Source organism: Corticium candelabrum, chromosome 14 (genome assembly GCF_963422355.1).
Source record: "Corticium candelabrum chromosome 14, ooCorCand1.1, whole genome shotgun sequence".
Taxonomy (NCBI): Eukaryota; Metazoa; Porifera; class Homoscleromorpha; order Homosclerophorida; family Plakinidae; genus Corticium; species Corticium candelabrum.
The window spans coordinates 5,349,765-5,373,986 of record NC_085098.1 but is presented as its reverse complement, the minus strand read 5'-3'; the positions used below and the strand labels follow the sequence as shown (position 1 = coordinate 5,373,986).

Sequence of the window (24,222 nt, the reverse complement as noted above, 5' to 3'; positions counted from 1 at the left end):
AGTGGGTGTACATGCAACATAAGAGTATCATTTTATTACAACATATAAAGTTTCTTAGGCTAAAACAATTATAGTACTAGCTGCTACCTTTTCTTTGCTGGAGATTCAATTTCTGCATGTTGCAGAAGTCTGTAAGCAAACCAAGATCGGATTTCAATGATGTTTTTCTAAATTACAATGGTCATAAACAGCAATCTTAAAATACAATCCATTATCTTTAGTTAACCTCGCTGATAGATTTAATGACAGAACTTCCTAGTGCCTCGTTTCTCATATACTGTAAGAAATCGGGTCATTTTTAATTAGCCTTGCACCCACAGACTGATAAGTGACATACCAACAAGGAATATACACCACAACTGGAAGAGTCTAGCTGCTGTGGAGCATCCTGAATAAGCCACAGTATTATTTTAATGCAACACAATATTGACACATAATATAAGGTTACTTGTGATGTCACAACAACATCTTTCCAATCATCTTCTAAAAAGCTTGTCTTTAATTCATTGGCTTCATACGTCAACCAATCCCTGTGAAGAATACGGGTATTGATACTTCATGTTACAACAATAGAACTGTTTCTTTAAATTAACCTGATCTTCTTGAAAACTCCTGGGGATCTTACCATGAGAGGGTCATAATATTTTATTGTTTTTTTTTTCATGTCAATCACCTGAAACAACTTTTCATTGTGAGATAGTTGCAAGCATAATGTTGCACAACTTACACTGCAGCACCAGTGTTTTCTGATATTCCAGTGAATGCATGGGGATCAACAAAAAATCATAGTTGAAAATGTTACCCTACCACAATAATAACATTTAAATATTATACATAAAAGACAATCATCACTTTGTAAATGTGGAATTGTAGGGTTAGGACTTCTACTTCTTGGTATGAATCTCTCAGTCTGGGATTGTGATCACATACAGCTTGTAGATGATCTATTGCCTCCAAAGTCTGCATATGCAGTATTGGCTATACCTTTGTGGTGGGCATTTCAGAATCTAATGGAACAGTTATCAGTAAAACTTTTAGTTTTTAGCGCAACAATGATTTTGACTAAAATACTACGTGAAGTAGCGGATGGTACACCTATTTCTGTGTAATCGTCTTTAGTTGTAGGGGGTTGGATATGGAAATATGTAATAAATCTAAAAATTTATAACACACACACACACACACACACACACACACACACACACACACACACACACACACAGCGGTACCACTAATACCAACACCAGTACCTACACCACCAACACCAACAGCATGGCCACCACCATGATCACTTTTCTACAGATTCTCTTACAAAGTGTCTTTTAGTCCATCTTGTGACTGATTGGGGACCCTGGTTAGCAATCTTGACAAAGAAGTAAGTGCTCAATGCTTTGACAAATTTGCCCTGCAAAGCAGCAGTGCATCTATTAGTTATGACTCAGTCATGATATTATTTCATTGAACTTTAATGTACCTTTTGCTGCGCATCAGTCTCCCATAAATTTGAGAGAGCATTAATGAGCTATAAAAAGAAAATTAATGTTACTCTGAACTTAGTCTGATCGTGTAGAAGTGATCATACAGTGTCATTTAACCAACGGTTTGGTTGAAGTCTTAAAAGGTCACGAAACTTTACTTCTCCGGTGACTGAATACATGAATGGTGTGTCATCATCAATTCTTTGGAATGCGGTGCTCATCTATACATAATACAAGGAAGTGCACAGAAATCTCAGTCATAGGTATTGTTTGCAAAATTGCAAGAGAACCATGTGCTCAATGTCCAGCTTGTCCTGCCTGGTTAAGTGAAAAAATAAATCATGTTTCTGGTCACTTGGAGGACTTTCTACACACGATTAATCAGACAGTCAATTTGTAGACAACTCTTTTATTCGATGACAGATGTACCAATATTGCTATTTTCTAGAACTTCAAATGTTTGAATGGCAGGTATGTTCACTAGGCTACCTATGGTTAAAGCAGCTAACGTTAGTTTGTAGTTAGTGCTTAGATTTTGTAGAGCAATGACCCATTGTGTCTGTAGATGTTGATACTGAATGCATGTTGTCAACATCTGTGTTACCTGTGGTCAACAACTTCAATAAGCGATTAACAAGTCAGTGCACCGACTACAATGGTATTACTACCTTTTTCTATGATGTCCAGGCTCTCATAATGATTTTCTGCATAATGGGCGAGAAGCAATGGCATATCATGGACAGCTGCATGATTGTTTGGTTCGATGACAACATCAAAGCAATCAGCAGTGCCAGATGCACTTCTGACTATTCTTATGTCATAAGACAACACTGTTGCCAGTGCTAGTACTGTAATGTGATGTGGTCTCCCCATGATCCATCCTTTTTTAGAGTGGCCAAATATTGACACCAGTCCCCACCAGTGACAAAGTGGCTCATGTCCAGTGGTTGACCATGTGAATCCTGTGCAAACAAATTTAAATTGTCAACTTTCCAATACTGATGGAAATGGTTTACAGTAAATGGACAATTTGTAAGGTGCTTCACTGTGAGAGCTCGTAGTTCCCTGTAGTTGTACTTTTGTTTGGCTCCTACTCTTTGAAGCTGGTCTGATACAGCATGAAAGAGACAGTTCCCATCAGGAGGTGTCGTCCCTCTTAGTTTGAGGCCAGACACTTGTAGTCTTTCAGAAAGAAGCTGTTTATTGTCACATGTTGCTTTATTGTCTGAAGATGATTGCGTAGAAGCAATCTGAATGTTCAACAGAAAGCTGGTTGCTTTTGAGTCTAGTGACACAAATGTAATATATAATGCAAACATACATACATACATACATACATACATACATACATACCTATCTATACCTACATACATATAAATTTTTTGTTGTTGTTACAAGAGCCTCTAGGGCCCAGGTTATGTACAGTCACTATGCACTTGCTGCGATGTAACTGTAGAACCAACAGTCACTATCTGTACTTGCTATGATGTAAGTAACTCTAGTACCAGCAGTCACTATGTACTTGCTACAATGAGCGATAGTCACTCTGTACTTGTTTATATACGTACATACATATGTACATACATGCATACATACATACATACAGTTTAATTAAGGAAAGTTGATACTGCTTAGATTGCTCCCCTGCTGTCCCAGACAAATTTCCTTGGCATAATTATTACAATAAGTAATTATGCACACCACGAGTACACTGTAGGTTCTGAGTTTCCTAGTTTCTTGGCTTGATTGCCGCTGGCTCTGCATGTGTTGTATTGTAATATCGTTAGGATTTTCTAGACAATCATCACATCAAATGTATCTTTGAACAGACAAGTTTTTGTATGCCCTACCTGAATGATTGGTAACCACACTTGAATGCTCTGAAAGAAAAGCGATCATGTAATGTAAATTTCAGTATAATTTTGAGAGCAAAATCTTTTACTCACTGATGTAAATTTACTGTCTGAAACACAGTACATGTACCAAATTTCTTTCTTGTTTCAAAAATATTGCTATTAATTTACCAAACGTAAGTGCTTATGGTGATACAGTGTGCAATATTATCATATTCTGCATTGTCAGAAGAAAGTATGTTCTATTATCGCAGTTAATTAATTAGTTAGTTTCACACATGGAGATGGTACATTTCAATGTACTAACATGTCTTTTGTAAAGTAGACATAATGCTCTTTTCCCACAAACAAATGAGATATACCTGATGGTACAGATGGTTGGCTTAGCTCATGTCGTTGATGGAACGGTTTAAGTCTCGTGGCATTGTATAGGGTTTTACATATAGCATCATTCTGCTTTCTCACATAATATCTGCCTTTGCCAGCTCTCTCGGCAATCTCATATGGGCCTTTCCAACTCTGCTCATACTTGCTTCCTTTACGAGAAAATTTTTTGTGTTCTGTAGTAGAACATTGTCACCAACCTGCTCACACATCAACATTATTTATTAAACCATAACGTTTCTGAATGAAGGATTGCATTAACAAATCACCTTGTATTCTTCTTTTTTATGTCTGGCGTCATACTGTTTTTGTGCTTCTAAGATGTTTTTCTTCACGTTGGTGTCCACCATCTTTCGCAATTGGACCATTTGTTGTACAGACAAATCAAGTTCATCATCAGTAACAGTGAAAGCCATGACATCATCTGTGATTTCTAAGGCAGAAAAGGAAAATGTTTGCATTCTAAAAGTCTGTATGACTATGGAAAAAACACTACAAGGCATAAAACACAGAACCCTTAATTAGTGCAAAATGACTCTGAACAAAGGTACATAACATACAATAGACAGCCGAAACTAAAAAAAATTAATTGGAGTCACTGCATGATTACATATAAATAGTGATCAGAAAAGTGTCTTAGCGTCCTCCGAAAACTATACTAGGAATTGCTATTGGTAGAAGCTATCTTGATATAGCTTCTGCCTTGTGTGACAATCAGATCAGAAATAGAATTACTGAGTCTACCAGGTATGTTCAGGCTTTCTAGTAATGAGAGTGAACAATAGACATGGTGAATCTGATGTAATGAGTACTAGTCAATACGACTAAGCTCAATTCTGACTTTGTGTCTCCATAAACCAATTTCTGCTGTACAAGAGCAACCTCATATAGCACATCTAGATGTAATTGTCACTCATTGATTACACTACGCTTTTTGCTTTTCCTCTCTTGTTGTAATGCTTATATACATGAGTTTGTCTCAAAGTACTTGGCTGAGGTTTTTTGCAGTAAGATACCCATAGACATACATACTGCAAGTACATAGATTTTGGTACACATACATTTTTGGTTACAAGCGCCTGCATGGTCTATGATTATATACACAGAGAAACAGAAAGAATTACAGAAATTTTGCTGAAAACCTTTCAAATAGTTATGAAAAGCGATGCAACTGCAATTTTTGTCTGAGAGAGTAGCAAATGTCTTTTGTCATTAGCGTCATGTACCTACATACATACATACATACATGCATACATACACAGTTCTTACCTTTTGGCTTTGCTAGCAGATCAACAGGAAGTCTTGCGTCTCGTCCATAAAGGAGGAAAAATGGCGAATATTTTGATGATGATTGTTTGCTGGTATTATATGCAAACAATACCGAGTCCAAGTACTTGAACCAGTCACCCTGGTTCTCTCCAACCTTCTTCAGAAGGGATCTTTGTAGCGTCTGATTGAATTTCTCAATCAGGACGTTGGTTTGGGGATGGTAGGCTGTTGAAATTAGATGGTTGACTCCTGTTGTTTCAAACAATTTGTGGTTGAGGCAATTGACAAATTCCCTGCCTTGGTCTGACATAACAAGCACGGGCAGTCCGTGTCGGCAAAACAAAGTTGTAAGGAATTGTGCAACTTCTACAGCAGACTTAGTGTACAATGCAGCAGCTTCTGCCCATTTTGTATAGTAGTCCATACGAGTAATGATGTATCTAAAAACACGTATTAATGTGTGTGTTCGTGTGTGTGTGTGTGTGTGTGTGTGTGTGTGTGTGTGTGTGTGTGTGTGTGTGTGTGTGTGTGTGGTGTGTGTGTGTGTTTGTGTGTGTGTGTGTTGTGTGTGTGTGTGTGTGTGTGTGTGTGTGTGTGTGTGTGTGTGTGTGTGTGTGTGTGTGTGTGTGTGTGTGTGTGTGTGTGTGTGTGTGTGTGTGTGTGTGTGTGTGTGTGTGTGTGTGTGTGTGTGTGTGTGTGTGTGTGTGTGTGTGTGTGTGTGTGTGTGTGTTAATTGTTGCACAATGTGTAAATGCATGAATGTGACTCAGATCTCACTTGTGCCCAGTAGGTGTTGCAGGCAGTGGACCCACAAGATCTACCCCAATTCGATGCCAAGCACTCTTCACTGGGATGGAAGTAAGCTCTGAGGAAGTTTTAGAAAACTTTGGATTTGCCTAGAATAGATCAATAAGAGCTGATAACATTAAACATGCAGCTGTTGTAGATCATAGTCGTTTGACAAGGACGTACTCTACTTATAATTTATTATGTGTCGTTATGCCCGTCCATAATGGGCAAATGGAGTCTTTACCCCCATCTGGGTGCCCACCAACACAGCAGGTGAGCTCATCAGGGTACATGTTTCTGTGTAGTCCACACGGCAATGACTGGCCAATTCGATATAGATTGCAGACATTACAATGACCGCGAACTCAATACAGCACGCCTAGTGGATATTAATTAATGACCACCAGGAAAGCACTGAATATCATCGTCAATGGACCGTTCGTCAGACCACAGAAACTCCCCAACGACTGAAACGAGTCATAGTCTCATGGAAAAGCTAGAGAAACATGAGAAGAAAGACAGACAAGTTTCATAATTTACTGTCGTCACTGGGGTTTGAACCCCAAACCATGGAGTGGTATAGCCATTGTCGCTAACCACTAAGCCATTATCATTATTATTATTGTCGTGCTCAACCAGATCAGTCTGGTTTGTAAAGTCTATTACAAGTACCGGAAGCAAACCCTGCTTCAGAAGTACTTAGACCATCACGGCTGTCTAGAAAGAAGACATGACTTTACGAAGGATCCGAGTAGATCTCAGAAGCACTGTTTTCTGTAAGTGCTGCAGGTTGTGATGACCTGGAATAATGTCCAGCCACCGTGCAATACCTGCGTGCACTGTGGCCAAAGCTCCCAACACCACCGGAACCACCAGTGTTCGACAATGTCACATGCGGCTTATCTCCACTCGCAAGTCGCTGTCCTTCGCCAACTTCTCAGCATGTTTCTTGCCAATGTTGCCATCAGCAGGACAGCTGATATCAATAAGAAGACAAGTGTTTGTCTTCCTATTTCTGAGACAGATGTCTGGACGATTGGCTTTGATCTTCCTGGCAGTGGGGATGGTGGTATCCCACATCATAGTAATGTCATCCGTCTCCACAAGCCTATCAGGATGATGCCGGTACCATCTGCTCTCCACCGGAACCCCAAAATGGCGACAAACGTCCCAGTGAATGATGGATGCCACCTGATTGTGTCGATCAGTGAAGTCCGTCGGTGCCAAAGCACTACAGCCTGCCACAATGTGGTCGACTGTTTCCAGGCCTACACTGCACATGCGGCAAGTAGGACTGACATCACGATGTAGAATCTTGCGCTCATAGTACCGAGTCCGAAGAGCTTGGTCTTGAGCAGCAACAACCAGTCCCTCAGTTGCAGCAGGAAGATTCGCTGCCTTTAGCCATCCGTAGGTCTCTTTCATGTCCACAGGCGGTTGCTCAGTGAGACGACGATACTGCCCGTGCATAGGCTTCCCGCTCCAGGACCGCACACGAAGAGAACTGCAACACGTACGGTAATGTCTCGCATCTGTTTCAGGTGCTTGCTCGAAGCCACCTTCAACCGAGATGGATGCATTCCTGTGTAAGCTCTGCGACTTGTCGTCCGAAGCAAGACTCCTTCGCAGCTGTGCAGTAAACCGACAAGCCATGCGCTTGATGGAGTGTGAAGATTTTCCAGAGTCACACTCCCGTATCATCTGCATGAAAGGATCAGAACTGTCAGCAAGGTAACAGTTCAGCCTCACAATACAAGATTGATATGTCGACTCAATCTGTTATTATTATTATTGTGTCGTTATGCCCCTCCATAATGGGCAAGTGGGGTCTTTACCCCCATCTGGGCGCCCACCAACCCGGCAGGTGAGCCCAGCGGGGTACATGTTTTCGTGTAGTCCATACGGCGATCAATGACTAGCCAATTCGATATAGATTGCAGGCATTACGGTGACCGCGTACTCGATACAGCACGCCCAGTGGATATCAACGACCACCAGGAAAGCACCGGACGTCATCGTCAACGGACCGTTCGCCAGACCACAGAAACTCCCCAACGACTGAAACGAGTCATATATTATTATTATTATTATTATTATTATTATTATTGTTATTGTTATTATGTAGATTCCAGGTATTTTTGCTAAGTTTGAGTTGTCCTACCTTTTGACATGTCTCACACGTCTTGATGTACTGGTCAATGTCTTCATAAATGGCATGCCAAAAATACCTGGAGTATACTTTTTCGCGGGTTTTGTCTCTGCCAAAGTGACAGCCTCCCATGTGATTGTTATGGATCGACTGAAGAATCTGCTCCCTTAACTCCTTGTTTTGAATCCACTGTCTCTTGATCTTTTTACTCTCACTGTTGCTTTCGGAGTAGTACAGACCACCACACCATTGTGCAGGGTCACCCTCTCACTATAGTGACCTTCCGTATGGCTCTTTTTCTGCTTTCTGTAGCACCTTGTACATACCTTCCAATATGGGATTCACTCAAGTACCTAACCGCTTCTTGGTACGTAATAGGATTTCTATTTGACATGATGAATTTCGACAAGTGTACACAATCTGAATGCTTGAATTTAGCTCAAAGTCAGGGCTATAGCTGGTCAAATTGAAATATCATTAGCTCTAATTAAGTTATAGTTATCATTGTCAGAGCAGTGGTGACACATACTTCTTCTTTGCTAGCTGAAGACGTCTTTTCTTAGCTATTCTAGTGACCCACCACAACAACTTTGTTTAGAGTATAGGCAATTAAATGGAAGTGTTCTGTGCTCAAATAAATCATTTAACATATAATATAGGTAATTGGCTCATTCTTTACTTTTTTTTGTACACAAAGTGCGTGTTGCCATGCTGTGGAGCTAGTTACAGCGGTTGTACAGGTCACGTGGAGGTAGATAGATAATACATCCATTGTCATAGCAACAGAATATACCCTGGGTATATTTTAGAGTAAACATCAGGCTTGAATACAATACACTAAATACCATTTAGTCTATTAGCATCTTTTCCTTATACAAACTTTCACAAGCCAGTAGCTACCAAACATACACAATACACTTACGGCAGTCACATAACACCTATTACCTCTACTCATTATATCAGCAAGGTTACAAGCACAAACAAGTTATTTATTTATTGCTTGTTGCCCATGTAGAATGTAAAGCTGCTGATACAAACTTCTATTATGTAAATCTTTTCTAAAAATTAATAAGTAATATCAATTTATTTATCTTAATAATAAGGTTCTTTAGGTCTATCTTCAAGTGTAGATCAGTACAGCATAATTGTGAAATCTTTAGGTAGTCTGTATACTGTTGAATTTTAGTATACGTACTTTCTAATCTAATTCTCCTCGTTTAATTAAAACAACTTTTAAATCTAAGACAACTGAATGCATATGGCATCATTTTGCAATATATACAGTGCACCAATTCTGTGAAATCAGTTGATAAGCATGTGCATATCTGATCATGCACTACTTCTGCAAATGTGCAGTTTCTGAAGCAAGACTGCACATAGAAACTTCTACTGGCCATGCTAGTCTTTTGAAAGAGTTCCAATAGTTAATATTAATATGTTGATCTATAATAGTTATGCATCTCACTTTAGCTGCAAAATGCTAATGAATTACAATGTATCCAAGTGGCTGGCAGAGATGGCACCTAATCAAGATGCTTTGATCTGATTCAAATTGTTTTCTATTGATGATATGAGTTGTTCTACGCAAATATTAATTAAGTTTGAAGGGAATTGAATGTACTTGTAATACCAGCTCCGATTTGCCGCTGATCACTACTTCTCCAACCATTTACTTTCTGCAGTAAACTGCACATACAAACTTAACTGATGTCACTGATCGTGTTAACGTTTTGAAATAGTTTCAATTATTTATATATGTATCTCTTTATTTAATATAATTAGTTGCAATTGGTTGCAAAATGCCAATAAATTCGAAGTCTTCACAAACAATAATTTATATCATTTCTATCAATAATTTATATAATATTTCTGTTGCTGGTATATATTGTTTAATTAATTAAATTGAGTTTTAGTATGCACATATCTAATCACCACTTGTGCAAATGTGTGTATACGAGAAATAACTTTTCATGCAAACTTCTACAGACCGTTATAGTTTTAAAAGGTAAAATATTTGATATTAATAATTTAACGCTACAACTTTACTAGTAGTATCTAGCTGCAATATACTGTATATGTGCTCTAAAATTTTTAGAACAGTAAAAATGCCAGTCTATCTGTATGAGCAACAGCATGTAAGTCTATACATCATACATTTGTCTTCACTACACATAGCTAGACTATACAGGCCATAATTGTTACAGTTTGAAAGTATAAATCAATGCTTGTATACATTCTTGGTAAGAACTTGGAATATCTTGCTGTTCTTAGACGTTCAGCATTTCTTGATGGCATCTGTTAACTCAAGAGTAACTAGAACAAGTCAAAAAATCATGTCGTTCAGTTAGATTCCATTAATTAACCTCTTCACACATGCCCAACCAACATTTCAGTAAAGTTGACAAAGATCTTGGGGTTCTACATGGCAAGAAATTACGGAACAACTTGTGTAAACCAAGTGAGCTAAATCACAAAACAAACTAGAAATAAGTCAGTACAAGAATACAAACTAAAACTACCTTGTACCGTCTACATATACTACAAAATCAAGCCAAGATCTTGGCAGCTGCGGTGGTCTTCCAGGATCTTCCAAGATCTTGAGGTGTAAACACTCTGCTGCATGCGCAAAGACGAACAGACGACAGTTTGCTTCTGTATGTACTTTATACAGTAAGAAAATAGACTCTCCTTGTAACCATTGCCTAAAACAATATATATTTCTTGTGATTTCTTGACCACACCCTTAATGCATCCAATACTCTTGTACCGATTAGGAAAACAAACAAAACGTTTTTATTATTATTGTTATTGTTATTATATTATTGTTGTTGTTGTTAAACATGACAAATCAAAAGAACACAACAACTTTATTGATATCATACTAAGAATAAGCCAACCATACTACAACCAATTTAAAAAGAAAATTACTATTATTATCATATTATCATACCACCAAATATTTATCTCAACTCACAGCAGCAGAGAATCTATCAACTCCACTGCATTATTGCATCAAACAGCTCATGCCAGCAGCTCACATATGCCCAACATAATTAAACACTCAGTTCAGTAATGTACCTCAGTAACCTGGGTTAGTATATAGAGTTAATAATAACACATAAACTTTCAAATGATCAACAAATTAGACAATTCTATATTCATTCACTCAACTGCATTAGATTGTCAATTAATTAATTAAAGCATGAAGGTACACACAAGACATTTTATGCACATGCAGATCTAAACTAACTGCTACAACAGTATATTATAGCCTAAAACACAAGCAGAAGACTACAAACGAATTTCTATTCAAAATCACTGCATGCGGTAAACCAAAAATACCAAACTATTACTAAAGGTCTACACATTTGATTTTTCAAAAGCGTCAAAAACATGTCTAGATACTCATTCCATACCTTTCACTGTCATAGCCTGCCGTACGTCTATTCACACTAGATAATTATCTAGTGAATTAATTAATTATCTAGTGATCGGAGAGTACAAGTCACGGCTAGATCGGGACAGTTTACAGCTGTAGGTTGTTGCGTAGACTACAAAGAAGCCTATGAAGCCTGTACAAGCTTTAGCATGGCCAAAGGAACAGAAATAAATGTTTGACATGTAATACGCATGCGCTAAACAATTTCTAGGCGTCGGCAATTCTACCCCGCCCGGAACAAATCCGCGGAAGAAGACAACGTAAAACAGCGTCTGGAAATCCAAGGGACAACATGTGCGCAAGCGTACGCTTGCGCATTTGATCAACCGGAACAAATCCGCGGCAGGAACAAATCCGTTGGTACAACGGTCCTTGGTAAGAGCAGTGCAACTTCGAAACAGTACCTCTCGTCAATGCTGGACTATGCAGCAACACAAATCACCTTCTTTATATTGAGCTCCTTCACTTCCACCTTATTGACACCTTCCTGTGTTGTCTCTCTTGAGCTGCAGTGACCTCTTCATCTACAATATCTCTAGATTGTCTCAGGTTTCTTTTTAACTTGCTCAAGTACTCATCTGTTGCATCAGGCGAAGGGAGTCGCTGATCCAGTTCTGTATCCACTGGCAACCGTGCTGTTCTTCCAAACAATACTTCATAAGGATTGTACCCAGTAGAACTCTGTGCTGAAGAGCGATATGCAAACAATACAGTTGCTATCCACTCGTCCCAATCCTTCTGATGGGTGTCTACATACTTGGACAGAGACTCTACCAAAGTCCTGTTCATTCGTTCAACAAGCCCATCCCCTTCTGGATGATATGCTGTGGTTCTTGACTTACGAATTCCAAAAAGTTTGCATACTTCACGAACAAGAGCGCTCTCAAAATTGCGTCCTTGGTCAGTATGCAGAACTATGGGCATCCCAAATCGCGTGATGACCTCATTTACCAAGGTCTCTGCTGTTGTCTTTGCCGTTTGATCTTGTAACGGAAATGTTTCGGCCCACTTGGTGAAGTAGTCTGCAACAACCTAAATGTACTTGTTGCCTTGTTCTGTTGTTGATAAAGGTCATAGAAAGTCCATCGCAAGCATTTCAAATGGTCCTCCAACTGGAACAGTCTGCAAAGCTGCTTTAGCTTTCTTTGCTGGCATCTTCCTTTGCTGACACTTTACACAAGTTGCTACAAAGCTCTCAACTGCACGTGTGTAGCGTGGCCACCAAAACCGTTCCGCAACTCTATTAAGCGTTTCTCCACTCCAAAGTGGCCGCCATTGTTATGCAACTTTGCTAAAACTTCAGGTACCATAGAGTCAGGCACTACCACCAACTGTCATTCTTCTTGTCCTTCCGCTGGTCCCACTCCCAAATCGATATAAGACTCTATCATCCAACGCTAGCTGATGCCACACCTTCGCAACCGCACCCCACCTATTGCTTCTTCTTCATTCTCCCAGTTGATCTTGCCCTGGCATGGCAGGAAAACTGTCCAAAACCTTTGACAGTAAAGGATCTTCCCGCTGTCTCATCTGTAACTCTTCACTTGTCCAAGATGGTGTAAATCCAACTGCTGCACATCCTTGAATACTTCCTGTTTGCCCTGGCTTTTGGTCTGAGATAGGACTTAGCAACTCTTCAAGTCTATCTGTACCATCTTCTTCCCTTCCTAAATGTGCAGATGGTATTCTGCACAATACATCTGCATTACGATTCTGATTTCCTGGTCTGTACTGAATCGACCATTCATATTCACTTAGTGTCAGTAACCACCTCGCCAGTCTTCCTCTCAGTTTCTTGCAGGAACGTAGTCATTGCAATGGGCAATGATCTGTCCAGAGTGTGAACCGCCTTCCGTATAAATATGGACGAAAGTGTGTCACAGCCCAAACTACAGCCAATGCTTCCTTCTCTGTTGTGCTGTAGTTCTTCTCAGCCCTGTGTAGCACTCGACTTGCATGTGTTCTTCTCCACAGTACTTCTGTGACAACACTGCACCCAACCCTACTTCACTGGCATCCGTAGCAAACACAAAGTCTTTCTCAAACCTGGGGAAAGCCATTCCTGGGGCAGCTGTCAACTTGTACTTCAGGACTTCAAATGACTGTTGGCAATTATCTGTCCAGTCAAAGTTAGCACCACTACTTTTTATCTTAAACAACGGAGCTGCAACAGACAAAAAGTGTGGAATAAAGCGGTGATAACTAGGCCCCCCAAACCGACGTACTCCGGTTCCATCCACAGGCCTGGGAAAGTCCATAGCTGCTTGCACTTTCCTGTGATCCGGTTGCAATCCTTCCACTCCGACTACATGACCCAAATAATTAACCGATTTCTGCCTAAAGCAACACTTGCTTGGCTTTAGATTCACCCAGCAGCACTAAGTCTGCTAAACACAGCTCTCAGCTTCTTCACATACTGGTCAAAGGTCGTAGAAAAGACAATGCTATCATCAAGATATACTAAACAAAGATCCACTGTAGCCCAGCTAGAACATATTCCATGAGCGTCTGGAAAGTGGCAGGAGCATTACAAAGACCAAATGGCATTACGTTGAATTCAAAATGGCCTTGTTTGGTAGAGAAAGCCGTCTTCTTTTTATCCTCCGGATCCATTGTTACCTGCCAATATCCACTCGCTAAGTCCAAAGTCGAGAAATAGCAAGCTCCACCTAATGACTCTAACGTTTCATCTACTCTTGGCAAGAGATAAGCATCTTTAACTGTTATGCCATTTAATTTTCTGTAATCAACACAGAACCGATACGTGTCGTCTTTCTGACGTACCATGCAAGACTACAGGTAGACTCCATGGACTCACTGATGGTTGAATTACCTCCTGCTCAAGCATCTCCCTTACTTGTTTCTCTACAACCCCTTGAAGTGCGTGAGGTAATCTTCTTGGTACCTGTTTCTGTGGCAACGTGTCTCCTGTCCTAATAGTATGGGTTACAACTTCTGTTCTTCCACGATCACCTGGCCCACTTGTAAATAGCTGTTGGTTCGACAGATACTGGGCACATAGTTCCCAAGACAGTTACCTTTCAGTAGCTTCGTCTCATGCATCATAGTCAGTTAAACAGGTACCTTTGCAAAAGTTGTGTCGACTAACACTCTGACTACCAGTACTTCAGTTCTGTCCATGAACCGTTGATTTGGTTCCAGCAAGCAGTTACCTAACCCATGTACTGCCTGTCCCTCTCCGTCTACAAAACAAGCCATAACAATCTGCCTCTCCATTCCCACTGAGTTCAAGTCTTCCTTCAAGATACAATATACTTGCTCAGCTACTACTGTTAGGGGTAGTGTACCTCCTATCCAGTCCAACTGGCGCTTAGCCATGTTGATGATCATCCCATGATCAAGTAAAACGTCAGCTCCCAAGATAGGCATATCTACGTGTGCTACCATAAATTGGTGTGAACATACCCATGCAGCCAAACGTACAAGTACCTTACAAGCTCCCTCGCTCTTCAGACTACTGCCATCAACTGTCTTCAGTTGTAATCTTGTCCCACTTGATGATATGCTCATGTCATCGACCAGACTTCTATAGGCAACAGTGAAACTACAAAGCCAGTATCAATCAGAAAGACGTTTCCACCTCATCCACACAACCAGTGACAATCACAGAGCTTATCAACGCACCAGACACACTTCTAACACCCCTCTTGGTGTCTTACCACCTGTTGTTGATTGCTTCCTGTAATCTGGTTGTGCATACATGTACTGTTGCTGTTGTTGTGTCCTTGTGGTCATTTGGGGCTTTGTCTGATGAATTATTGGACAATCTCTCATCAAATGACCCATCTGATTACACCTGAAGCAAGGGCCTACACATTTCTGCACACTTCTCTGTGTGCAATTTCTTTTCATATGTCCCTGCTCGTTGCACAAGAAACATCGAAGTCCTTGTCCAGCGCTTGTGTGATGAACGTCTCGCGTCACCTACAATTGACCTGATCCTGATTGCTTGTTATCTCTTTTCACATTCACTCCTGCAGTACTTATGGCCTTTTCCATCTCGTTTAATCTCTCTTTCAGATCCTCGATGACACTTGTTTCTCTATCTGCACAAGCTGCGCTAACACTAACAACTTGTGACCACCGCGCTGCCGCTGCCTATCATTCAACAACATCAATTCACGAGTTCTAACAATTGTACCTTGGAATGTCGCTTGCGGGTGCAAATCCAGCTGATATCTGGCGTGCGGGGGCAGACCTTCAACAAAGCGATCAATGAGCTGTTGTTCTCTCAGATCTTCCGCCAGCCCAGGCATAGCAGCAGGATCCAGTAGATCTTCTGGTTCTCTCGCATACACTTCAAGTGCTTCCCCATCACGTAACGATCGCTCTGAGAACTGCCTTCTCGCTAACCGACGTCGTTCTCCAGTTCCAGGCAGAAGTTTCTTTCAACGCCGTAGCTAGCACATCGTACGAAGCCTTCTGTTCTGCCGTCAGTCGACGGTACACTGCGTATGCCCTTCCTTTCAAGTACGTTGGGAGAATCTTCGCTTTGGCATCCGCATTCCAGCTATTAGCAGCCGCACACAAAGCAAAGCGCTCCAGCCATAACTCAACGTCTCCGTCTGCAAACTTCTCTGGGACTGCCAGAATTCGCAATCCCCGCCCAGGCACCAATGCTGCTTGACCTGGCTGATCAATTTCACCACCTTCTGCCATGATGCCGCTTTTCTACGTAAGGCGCAGCACTCACACGTACACAAATGCACTCGCACGTTACAACTCGACAACACTAAACGATGACTGATCCACAAAACGATCTGTCCGAATTCTTGTCCGATATCTTGCTCGATATCCCGCTTCTCGTCACCAAATGCAGCAACGTTACGTGTCGTCGATGCTGTATAGTAGACTTACCGAGACGCCTACCCGATCACACCCGTACACACGCTATGCATACTGGATACCTGCCAAGAGGATCCAATTCGACTGTAGAACGCGAGCTACTACTGTACGACCGTCTATACACCAGACACTTGACTAAGAAGGCACTCTATTCTTTCAATGTCTCTACTAAACACAATACGATTAAACGCCGCCCTCGAATAAACGCCACCCTTGTTCTAGACGCCGTTGTGCATCCTAGATAAAAAATAAACGCCAAGGCGTTTAATCGAAGAAATACGGGATAAACGACCACTGCTTTGGTTCCACCGTATCGGTGGAGCGGCAACACGACAACATCAAAGGAGCTCCCCGCCGTCCGGAAGTCGAAAAGGGGCTGAGTATGTGCAATGGTTCCTAGCCAGAAAAGCCCTACGTATGTCTCTACGCATATGATATGGTTATAATAATGTTTACACGCATTACGTTTAATATAATAATGTTTACACCAGACCCTTGTGCGAGAAAAGAGAGCCCGGTACACGTTGCTAGAGTCTAGACATTTAGGATAGGGTTCTGCACGTACCACTTGCTCCTTCGAGACTCGTGAACCAGAACCCGCCACTACAGATTTGAGATAGTCTTGTTAGATATGCTCTAACGTTTGTTAGTTGGACTCACTTTACCGGTTCGTAGGCATGCCTAGAGGAATGTGGAGTAAACAAGTATGCGCCGCGCGCGCCAAGAGCGTTGTTGGAGCGGCTCAGTTGCATTTGCAGCACCAATTATTACCCAATTTGCAATCCAAATTCCACACTCGCAGTGTCCACACCCACTCCACCTACATTGTCCATTGTCCACATCCACTCAACCCACATTGTCCACACCCACTCGACCCACATTGTCCACACCCGCTCGACCCACAGTCTCACTGCATACACAATCTGTGCCCCTTTTGATCATTCCAATTTTTGCATTTCAATGCTGCTAAAAATTGGAAATGTTCCGAATGTTTTAATGTACTTTTAATTTTTTTACAAACCATAAAGCAAAAATTTGCAATTTTGGTTGAGCAGTAATTCTATCGTTTGATAAGGACGTTGTTGAAATGTTGTAAACGTATCTTATTGTCATTGTTAGATTTTACAAATTGAAAATTGCAACAGTGGCAGTGGTACCATTTGATCATTCTAATTTTCTAATTTTCTGAGCTGGCATCTTGCTCAACATTCCGGCCAACATATAAAGTGAGAAAATTTGCCGCCGCCGCCGCCCTTGCCTGAACTGTTTCACACTACCAATTTACTATAAGTCCCGGCTGTAGGTGCTAATTGTATCAATAAAGTTTGATGAGCAATCTCAGAAAATTGCACACGTCGTTTCCAAGGTAGTCCAGCAAGTCTACTGGTAGAGTACACGTGTACGCTAGAGATGTTCACCTTTAGAAGCAAATCTTCTCACCGAGTTGCTCGCTTGCCTGCAGCCAAGTGTACTACACAATTGTTGGCAGGAATTTTCAAGGTACGTACTGTATATATGCTCGAAGGCCAGGGCGGCGGCGGCGGCAAATTTTCTCACTTTATATGTTGGCCGGGATGTTGAGCAAGATGCCAGTTCAGAAAATTAGAAAATTAGAATGATCAAATGGTACCACTGCCACTTTGCAATTTTCAATTTGTAAAATCTAACAATGACAATAGGATACGTTTCCAACATTTCAACAACATCCTTATCAAAGGTAATCAAACCCAGTCCAGTCTGAACACAGATTTGTACTGTATGCTACGTTACGCAAATCAAAACATAACACACCATGGTTTGCAACCATAGTGTGAACGGTGAACACACCTATTGTCACTGGTTTCAGACCGCCCACTGAAGTTACTCATGTGGGTGGATGGATCAAATTCCGTACAGGCCGCTGTTGGAGCGAAGCCAATAAAAATTTTTCCTACAGATTCACTTGGCTACCTACTATATAATGTGCTTTCGAACACACAACTTGTCACAAGCAGCACGCTGCTGCTGGAAAGATGCTACACCGGTGCCCAGCCGGAAAGAAAAAAGGGGGTAAAGATTGCAGGTACGTCTTCGTCGGGCCAATTGCCGAACAGAAAAGGATGAGTCGAACGCCAGAAAGATCCGAAGTTGTCGCAGTCGGTTCATTTACTTGTCGTAACTGTCATGAATTCGAAGACAGCAAGTGCAATCAGTGTGGTAAGCAAGCACGCTAGTTCTCTAATTAATTTTTTTCCGTCCACATAAACTGGACAAAGGTTTGTGTTCCTGAATCTCCCGAATCCAACTTCTGTCCAGTTCAGTGTGGTTGTTTGGAATGTTAGGACTGGTAGACGCAGCTACGTAGCCTAGACTGTCGCGTAGTCAGCTCGAACTCCAGAGTGGTAGTTGTTGTATCTGAAGTCCGCAAACCACTACAGTCACTAACATTATTTGACTATATATTATAAAACGAATATATATGTACAGAGAGGTTTAGATACTAGGCTGAAATTGACATCAGACTTACTAAAAAGAGCACATGCAGCTAGATCTACACGTAGCATTATCTCTAGCTAGCAAATTATGGATCAACTTACAAAGTTGAGCACCAAAAATCTTGGTCAGAGGGGTTTGTGCACACTCCACAAAACATCGCTGTGGCTATGCATTTTTGTCTATTGGGGTGAGATTACCATCAAGGCAAACGTTTTGTTCACCTGCTCTAATAGGAGTGAATCATAATTGTGATACATTTACGTTTGAAGTATATTATTCCGTATCTGGAAGAGAGAACAACTATATTTCAACATAATTAAGACAGTTTACCGACAATTAGCAGGAAGCACAGGCTGTTTGCAAACTTTTAATTTGCACTATAGCTACTATTTGAATAACAGGTCAATGTGTTGTCTTAGTTTACTTTTAATGACACTGATTACTGTATAACCGGTTATTTCTGCGGTCTTAAAATAAATTACTGTGATTTGAGAATCTAGACAAAAGTTTTAATTACTAGAAATTAAATTTCTGCATTCCAACTGGGAAGACTGTTACTGGAACACACATGTACTTCCTGGGACTCTGAGGATAGGCCTAAATATCTGCGAATTTTATTTGTGTGCTTCGTGATTTCTTTGCAGAAAATTACAGAAATATCATGATTGCAGAAATAACGGGTTAAACTAATAGGTAGATATTTGTAGCATGTATTGATCGATTTTCATGTACCCACTAGGCCATTCAAATATGATCAACTCAGATAGACAAAAGTTTCAAAAACTGATTGCAGCCGATGTCATTCGACCACACTGGGCATTGCTCAAAGAACAATTATCTCCTTTTCCCATTGTTGACATACTGTACAGTGGGAAGTTAATGTCAAGGGTAGACTTTGAAGAAATTTACACCTACAAGAACAATCGACGGCAATCTGCACATTTGCTACTAGACGAGATTTCTCGATCTTCATTAGAAATGTGTCTCTCCTTTGGCACCATTTTAGTAAATAATGTGAATAAACACTTGAAGCAAGTTGGTCAAACCATTGTTGAAGTTATAGCAACTGCCAGTCCAGGTGAGATATTTGAGTTATAGCAGCCAGTCATAGATGTAATTACAAATATTCATTTACTAATTAATGGGTGTCTTGCATGTGTTTCAGATGTAACTGTTCCAAATGAAGTTTTGAGTTGTTTGTCAGCTCTATCCTCTAATGAAGACAAACCTCAAATTTTTAGCTCCCAGTTGAATGGATGCAACATTGTGCCATCTGTGACTTTAGGTCTAGTGCTATTCCAGCGATTTGATCTCCAACAAATGATGTTTGAAATCAAACTTACAGCATGCGTTTCAATCATCAAATGTGACGTAGTTGGTCGTGTTGCTTGCATCAACAGTCATCTCCTACTGATTGGTTGTGAATCATTAATGGTCACGTATGACATCAAAACCAAAGAGAAATGTTGCATATCATTTCCATTCAAATTGTATCACTTGTTTGCTTCTCATGGAAAACCCTATGGCATAGTCGAAGATACCACCAGTGAAGCGATAAGTTTACTCAAATTTGATGTACAAAGCAGCAGCTACGTGCTCATCAATAACCTGCCGTATCAGGTGAAGTTCAACAGCATTGCATGCAGTGATGAATACGTATGCATTATCGGTGGCACAGATAGGGATGGTAAACCAATCACTCTGATTCAAATCTATAACTTTCGGTTAAAAAAATGGAACACTAAATCATTGGACAAGTCCAAATGGTATCCGAGTTGTACAAGCATAGTTATTGACAGTGTTCTTTACATTTTAAACAACAAAGATGGAAGTATTCAATCTGTTCGTCTGTCTCCCAACTCTGTTTGCCCTCGAGATTCGTTACCTCCGTTTCCTTTCGGCTCATGCTGTAAGCTGCTGTCAAACAACTCACAACTACTCTGCGTTGTAGAAGGGAGCAACACCATCTATGCACTCAATGAGGCAGCATGGCAGCCGGTGTTCATGTTGCCCTATGAACTTCATGGTGTAGATGGTTGTGTAATAGACAATACCTCCATGGTAATCATGGGCACTGAAGATCACAAAGGCTACAAAAGAGGATCTCTCTACTTGTTAAGGCAATCATGTTGACAACATAACATTGACAATACTAGCTGTCATTTGGAAATTGTAAATTAACTAAAATTAACTTGCTTTGGATAAGAGCTGTGCTTGCCCAGCCATTGTAGCTTAGGTTTAATTATTTCTATTTGCGTTTCAGTTGTTACAAGCGTATATACTGTATTTGACCATACAGTCTATCATAGAGATTGAGGCCGATGCATGCTCACCCTGTTGTGATATCAGTGTAACTCGCTCGAGCAATAGCTCAATATAATTAGTATAAAAACTTATATCTTACCAACAAGTCTTTGAAAATCTATCCTGCAACCCATATCTTGCCCTCATCGAACGTCTGTCTGTCTTTCCAACAGTATGCATCCGGGACTTGACTAGCCCTCTCTAGAGGTCTGGATTATAATTACAAGGCAACCACTCGCTTGCTGTACACTGACTCTACTGTGAGACATTCTGGAGTGAAATACTTAGAGTTGCGAGATGCTAACTTCGAGAACAAAGTTGTAGCTATAGTTTTATGTGAGACTATGAGTTTGCTCGACATTCTGGAGCAGAAATTTGGTTTTCGTAATTTCAAGTCTCAACTGCAACAGAACGCCATCGAGGAACTGATTAAACGTAAGACATTTCGCTCACACGAGGGAGTAATCAACAAGCAGTGACACAGACAGACAGAGAGACAGACAGAGGAGACAGACAGACAGAGAGACAGACAGAGAGACAGACAAAGAGACAGACAGACAGAGAGACAGACAGACATACAGCCAGCCAGCCAGCCAGACAGACAGACAGAGAGACAGACAGACAGACAGACAGAGAGACAGACAGACAGACAGAGAGACAGACAGACAGACAGACAGACAGACACAGGCAGACACAGACAGACAGGCAGACACAGACAGACAGACAAACAGACATACATACATACAGACATACATACATACAGACAGACAGACAGACAGCCACGTTCGTCTGTCTGGATTTGTCTGTGTCTGTCTGTCTGTCTGTCTGTCTGTCTGTTTGCATGTCTGTCTGTCTGTCTGCTCTCACGAGGGAGTAATCAACAAGCAGTGACGATTACTTTCATTTTAGGTCGTTGTGATGTCTTTATTGGAATGCCGACCGGCTCTGGTAAATCACTATGCTACCAACTACCGGCCGTCTGTCACCGAGGAATCACACTCGTCATCAGTCCTCTCCTCGCTCTCATGCACGACCAAATCACTAGCCTACAAAAGCGAGGTATCGCCGCACAAGCATTAAATTCAAAAAACAGACAAGGAGTCCAAAGCTGCCATTCTCACCGATTTGAGGAGTAAAACACCGCAGACAAAGATGCTCTATATCACACCAGAGATGGCTTCGACTGACTTTCTTCAGTCTTTGGCTACGTCTTTGCTCAGACGTGGTTTATTGGGATACTTTGTCGTCGATGAGGCACACTGTGTGTCTGAGTGGGGTCACGACTTCAGACCCGATTATCGTAAATTGGGTGGTTTTCGTTGCAAACTCTCTGGTGTGCCGTGTGTGGCTTTGACTGCCACGGCAACCGTTCGAGTTCAAGAGGATATAACGAGGACATTAAAATTTGGCGAAGATGCTAAAGTCTATCGAGCAGGAACGTTTCGTAGCAATCTCTTCTACAAAGTCAAGTATGTTGTAGCCGATTAAGAACGTTGGTTAATTTTTTCTTTCTGACATATTGCTGACAGAGTTTTGTGAAGTGGTTGACTAGTTGTACAATATAGGCGTAGGAATCAACTTACCACTGGGGGCACCATAATTGACTGGCTCGTATGGGCATGGACAGCAAAAAGGCAAAAACCTAGCAGGTTTATTTGGCATTGATCAAGTTACTCCTATCATATCTCTCTAGCTCTTTTACTTGGTATCGCAGACTTCAGTTATCTAAAACATGACAGTACAGTACACAATGGATTCGATGAAATGCATGGCATCGTGTCATACAATGCAGGAGTGGCAAAGTGACTTGTAAGTTGGGGGGCATGAAAGGACATCTGAGTACATGAATTACGAGGGTATTGTCTGCTTCACAGTCTCTATACATGGCTGTGATCTGCTTACAAAAATGGAGGTTGTGCTTAAAGTTAGGGGTGCCTGAGGCCCCTCGTTTCTCTGGCTCCTCCACCCCTGCAATGCAACCAAAATTCTTCCTTCTATTGTATTATTCTAGATTGCAGATTGTATTATTCTAGGTTTGTGTGTGTGTGTGTGTGTGTGTGTGTGTGTGTGTGTGTGTGTGTGTGTGTGTGTGTGTGTGCGTGTGTGTGTGTCTTTGTGTGTGTGTGTGTGTGTGTGTGTGTGTGTGTGTGTGTGTGTGTGTGTGTGTGTGTGTGTGTGTGTGTGTGTGTGTGTGTGTGTGTGTGTGTGTGAGTATGTGCGTGTGTGCATCCATGTGTGTGCACGTGTGTGTACGTGTGTGTGCATGCGTGCACATGTGTGCATGTGTGTGTGCAAGCATGCTTGGAGTAGATGTAGATTTCTCAACTCGTGTGTTGTCTATGCAACAGATGAAATCTGAACGTTCCGTCGCCGCTCAGTCCAGCTTCGATGCACTCGTGAAATACTGCGAAACAGCATCTCGGTTTGTACATTTTCACACATTCACTGTAATGTAAATCCAGAAATTTTCATTCTCAAAAAGTTTAATACTTCTGCCCATGAAGTAGTTCACACAAATATTATTATCATACGACACATGGGTACTGTACTGTAGCCAAATTCAAGTGCATCTATCTATAACTTTTGGTATTCATGTTATTTTAGTACAGCCAAGTATCTGTATGAAATTATTAAAATTTCATGAGTACAAAATTTCTGGATTTACAGTATCACTTGCATGTTTTACATCTGTGTGCGTGTGTGTGTGTGCATGTTTGTTTGTTTGTTTGTGTGTGTGTGTGTGTGTGTGTGTGTGTGTGTGTGTGCGTGTGTGTGCATCTCTGCTGTTCTGTACGTAGATGCAGACACGAATCAATAGCAGATTTCTTTGGCGAGAAAGACAAGCCAGCAGTATGTCAAGAGCCTTACAATTTGGTGTGTATTTAATCCAATGCCGTTACTACTAGTGTGACCAAGGATGTGACTACTGTCAAGATCCCGATGCCACACAAAAGTCACTTCACCAGTTGGAGGAATCCTCGTTCACCCATTTACATCATAATAGCAAGACCATGGCTATTATATCAAAACGTGTACCCGACCCATCACTCTACGGTGGTGGCCGTTATGGGTATTTCATTGTCAAACAGATAGAATTTTATGTACAGTTTTTATGACTATTGTGTGTAGAGAAGACTGCAGGATCGAATCATTCGATGATGACTCCGATAAAGAAGATGGAGGCAACTCTGACCGCCTTATTTCATGTCAACGAGC

The 24,222-nt window shown here is 41.1% G+C and overlaps 3 protein-coding genes and 2 long non-coding RNA genes across 5 annotated transcripts in view; 4 read left to right on the top strand and 1 right to left on the bottom strand.

The window, feature by feature from the left end:
• Window positions 1–9,933: 9,933 nt before the first annotated feature.
• On the bottom strand, window positions 9,934–10,661 carry LOC134190221 (uncharacterized). Its single transcript, XR_009971616.1, has 3 exons — window positions 10,442–10,661; window positions 10,309–10,385; window positions 9,934–10,235 (listed from the first exon to the last, which is right to left on the bottom strand). It is a non-coding gene; the product is annotated as an uncharacterized LOC134190221 (long non-coding RNA).
• A 9,009-nt stretch (window positions 10,662–19,670) lies between these two features.
• LOC134190154 (uncharacterized) lies at window positions 19,671–21,100 on the top strand. Its single transcript, XM_062658584.1, has 2 exons — window positions 19,671–19,780; window positions 19,868–21,100. Exons 1-2 carry the CDS (start codon window positions 19,681–19,683, stop codon window positions 20,833–20,835), a joined length of 1,068 nt encoding a protein of 355 aa, XP_062514568.1. The 5' UTR covers window positions 19,671–19,680; the 3' UTR covers window positions 20,836–21,100.
• Window positions 21,101–22,114: 1,014 nt separating this feature from the next.
• Window positions 22,115–23,044, top strand: LOC134190165 (ATP-dependent DNA helicase Q5-like). Its single transcript, XM_062658597.1, has one exon. It carries the CDS (start codon window positions 22,159–22,161, stop codon window positions 22,492–22,494), a length of 336 nt encoding a protein of 111 aa, XP_062514581.1. The 5' UTR covers window positions 22,115–22,158; the 3' UTR covers window positions 22,495–23,044.
• A 202-nt stretch (window positions 23,045–23,246) lies between these two features.
• On the top strand, window positions 23,247–24,070 carry LOC134190166 (uncharacterized). The gene is made up of 3 exons (XR_009971601.1): window positions 23,247–23,428; window positions 23,805–23,856; window positions 23,913–24,070. It is a non-coding gene; the product is annotated as an uncharacterized LOC134190166 (long non-coding RNA).
• Window positions 24,071–24,140: 70 nt separating this feature from the next.
• LOC134190039 (uncharacterized) overlaps window positions 24,141–24,222 on the top strand; it is a 1,260-nt gene continuing 1,178 nt past the window's right edge. Inside the window, exon 1 of the mRNA XM_062658451.1 lies at window positions 24,141–24,222. This exon is cut by the window's right edge and continues 46 nt beyond it. Within this exon, the coding sequence (XP_062514435.1) occupies window positions 24,162–24,222 (61 nt within the window). The 5' untranslated portion in view covers window positions 24,141–24,161.

Excerpts from the sequence above, each read along its gene's own strand:
- LOC134190154 (XM_062658584.1), top strand. The coding sequence starts at position 19,681 with ATGTGTCTCTCCTTTGGCACCATTTTAGTAAATAATGTGAATAAACAC. Across the intron at positions 19,781-19,867 it reads TATAGCAACTGCCAGTCCAG|ATGTAACTGTTCCAAATGAA; the intron begins GTGAGATATTTG and ends CATGTGTTTCAG.
- LOC134190165 (XM_062658597.1), top strand. The coding sequence starts at position 22,159 with ATGCTCTATATCACACCAGAGATGGCTTCGACTGACTTTCTTCAGTCT.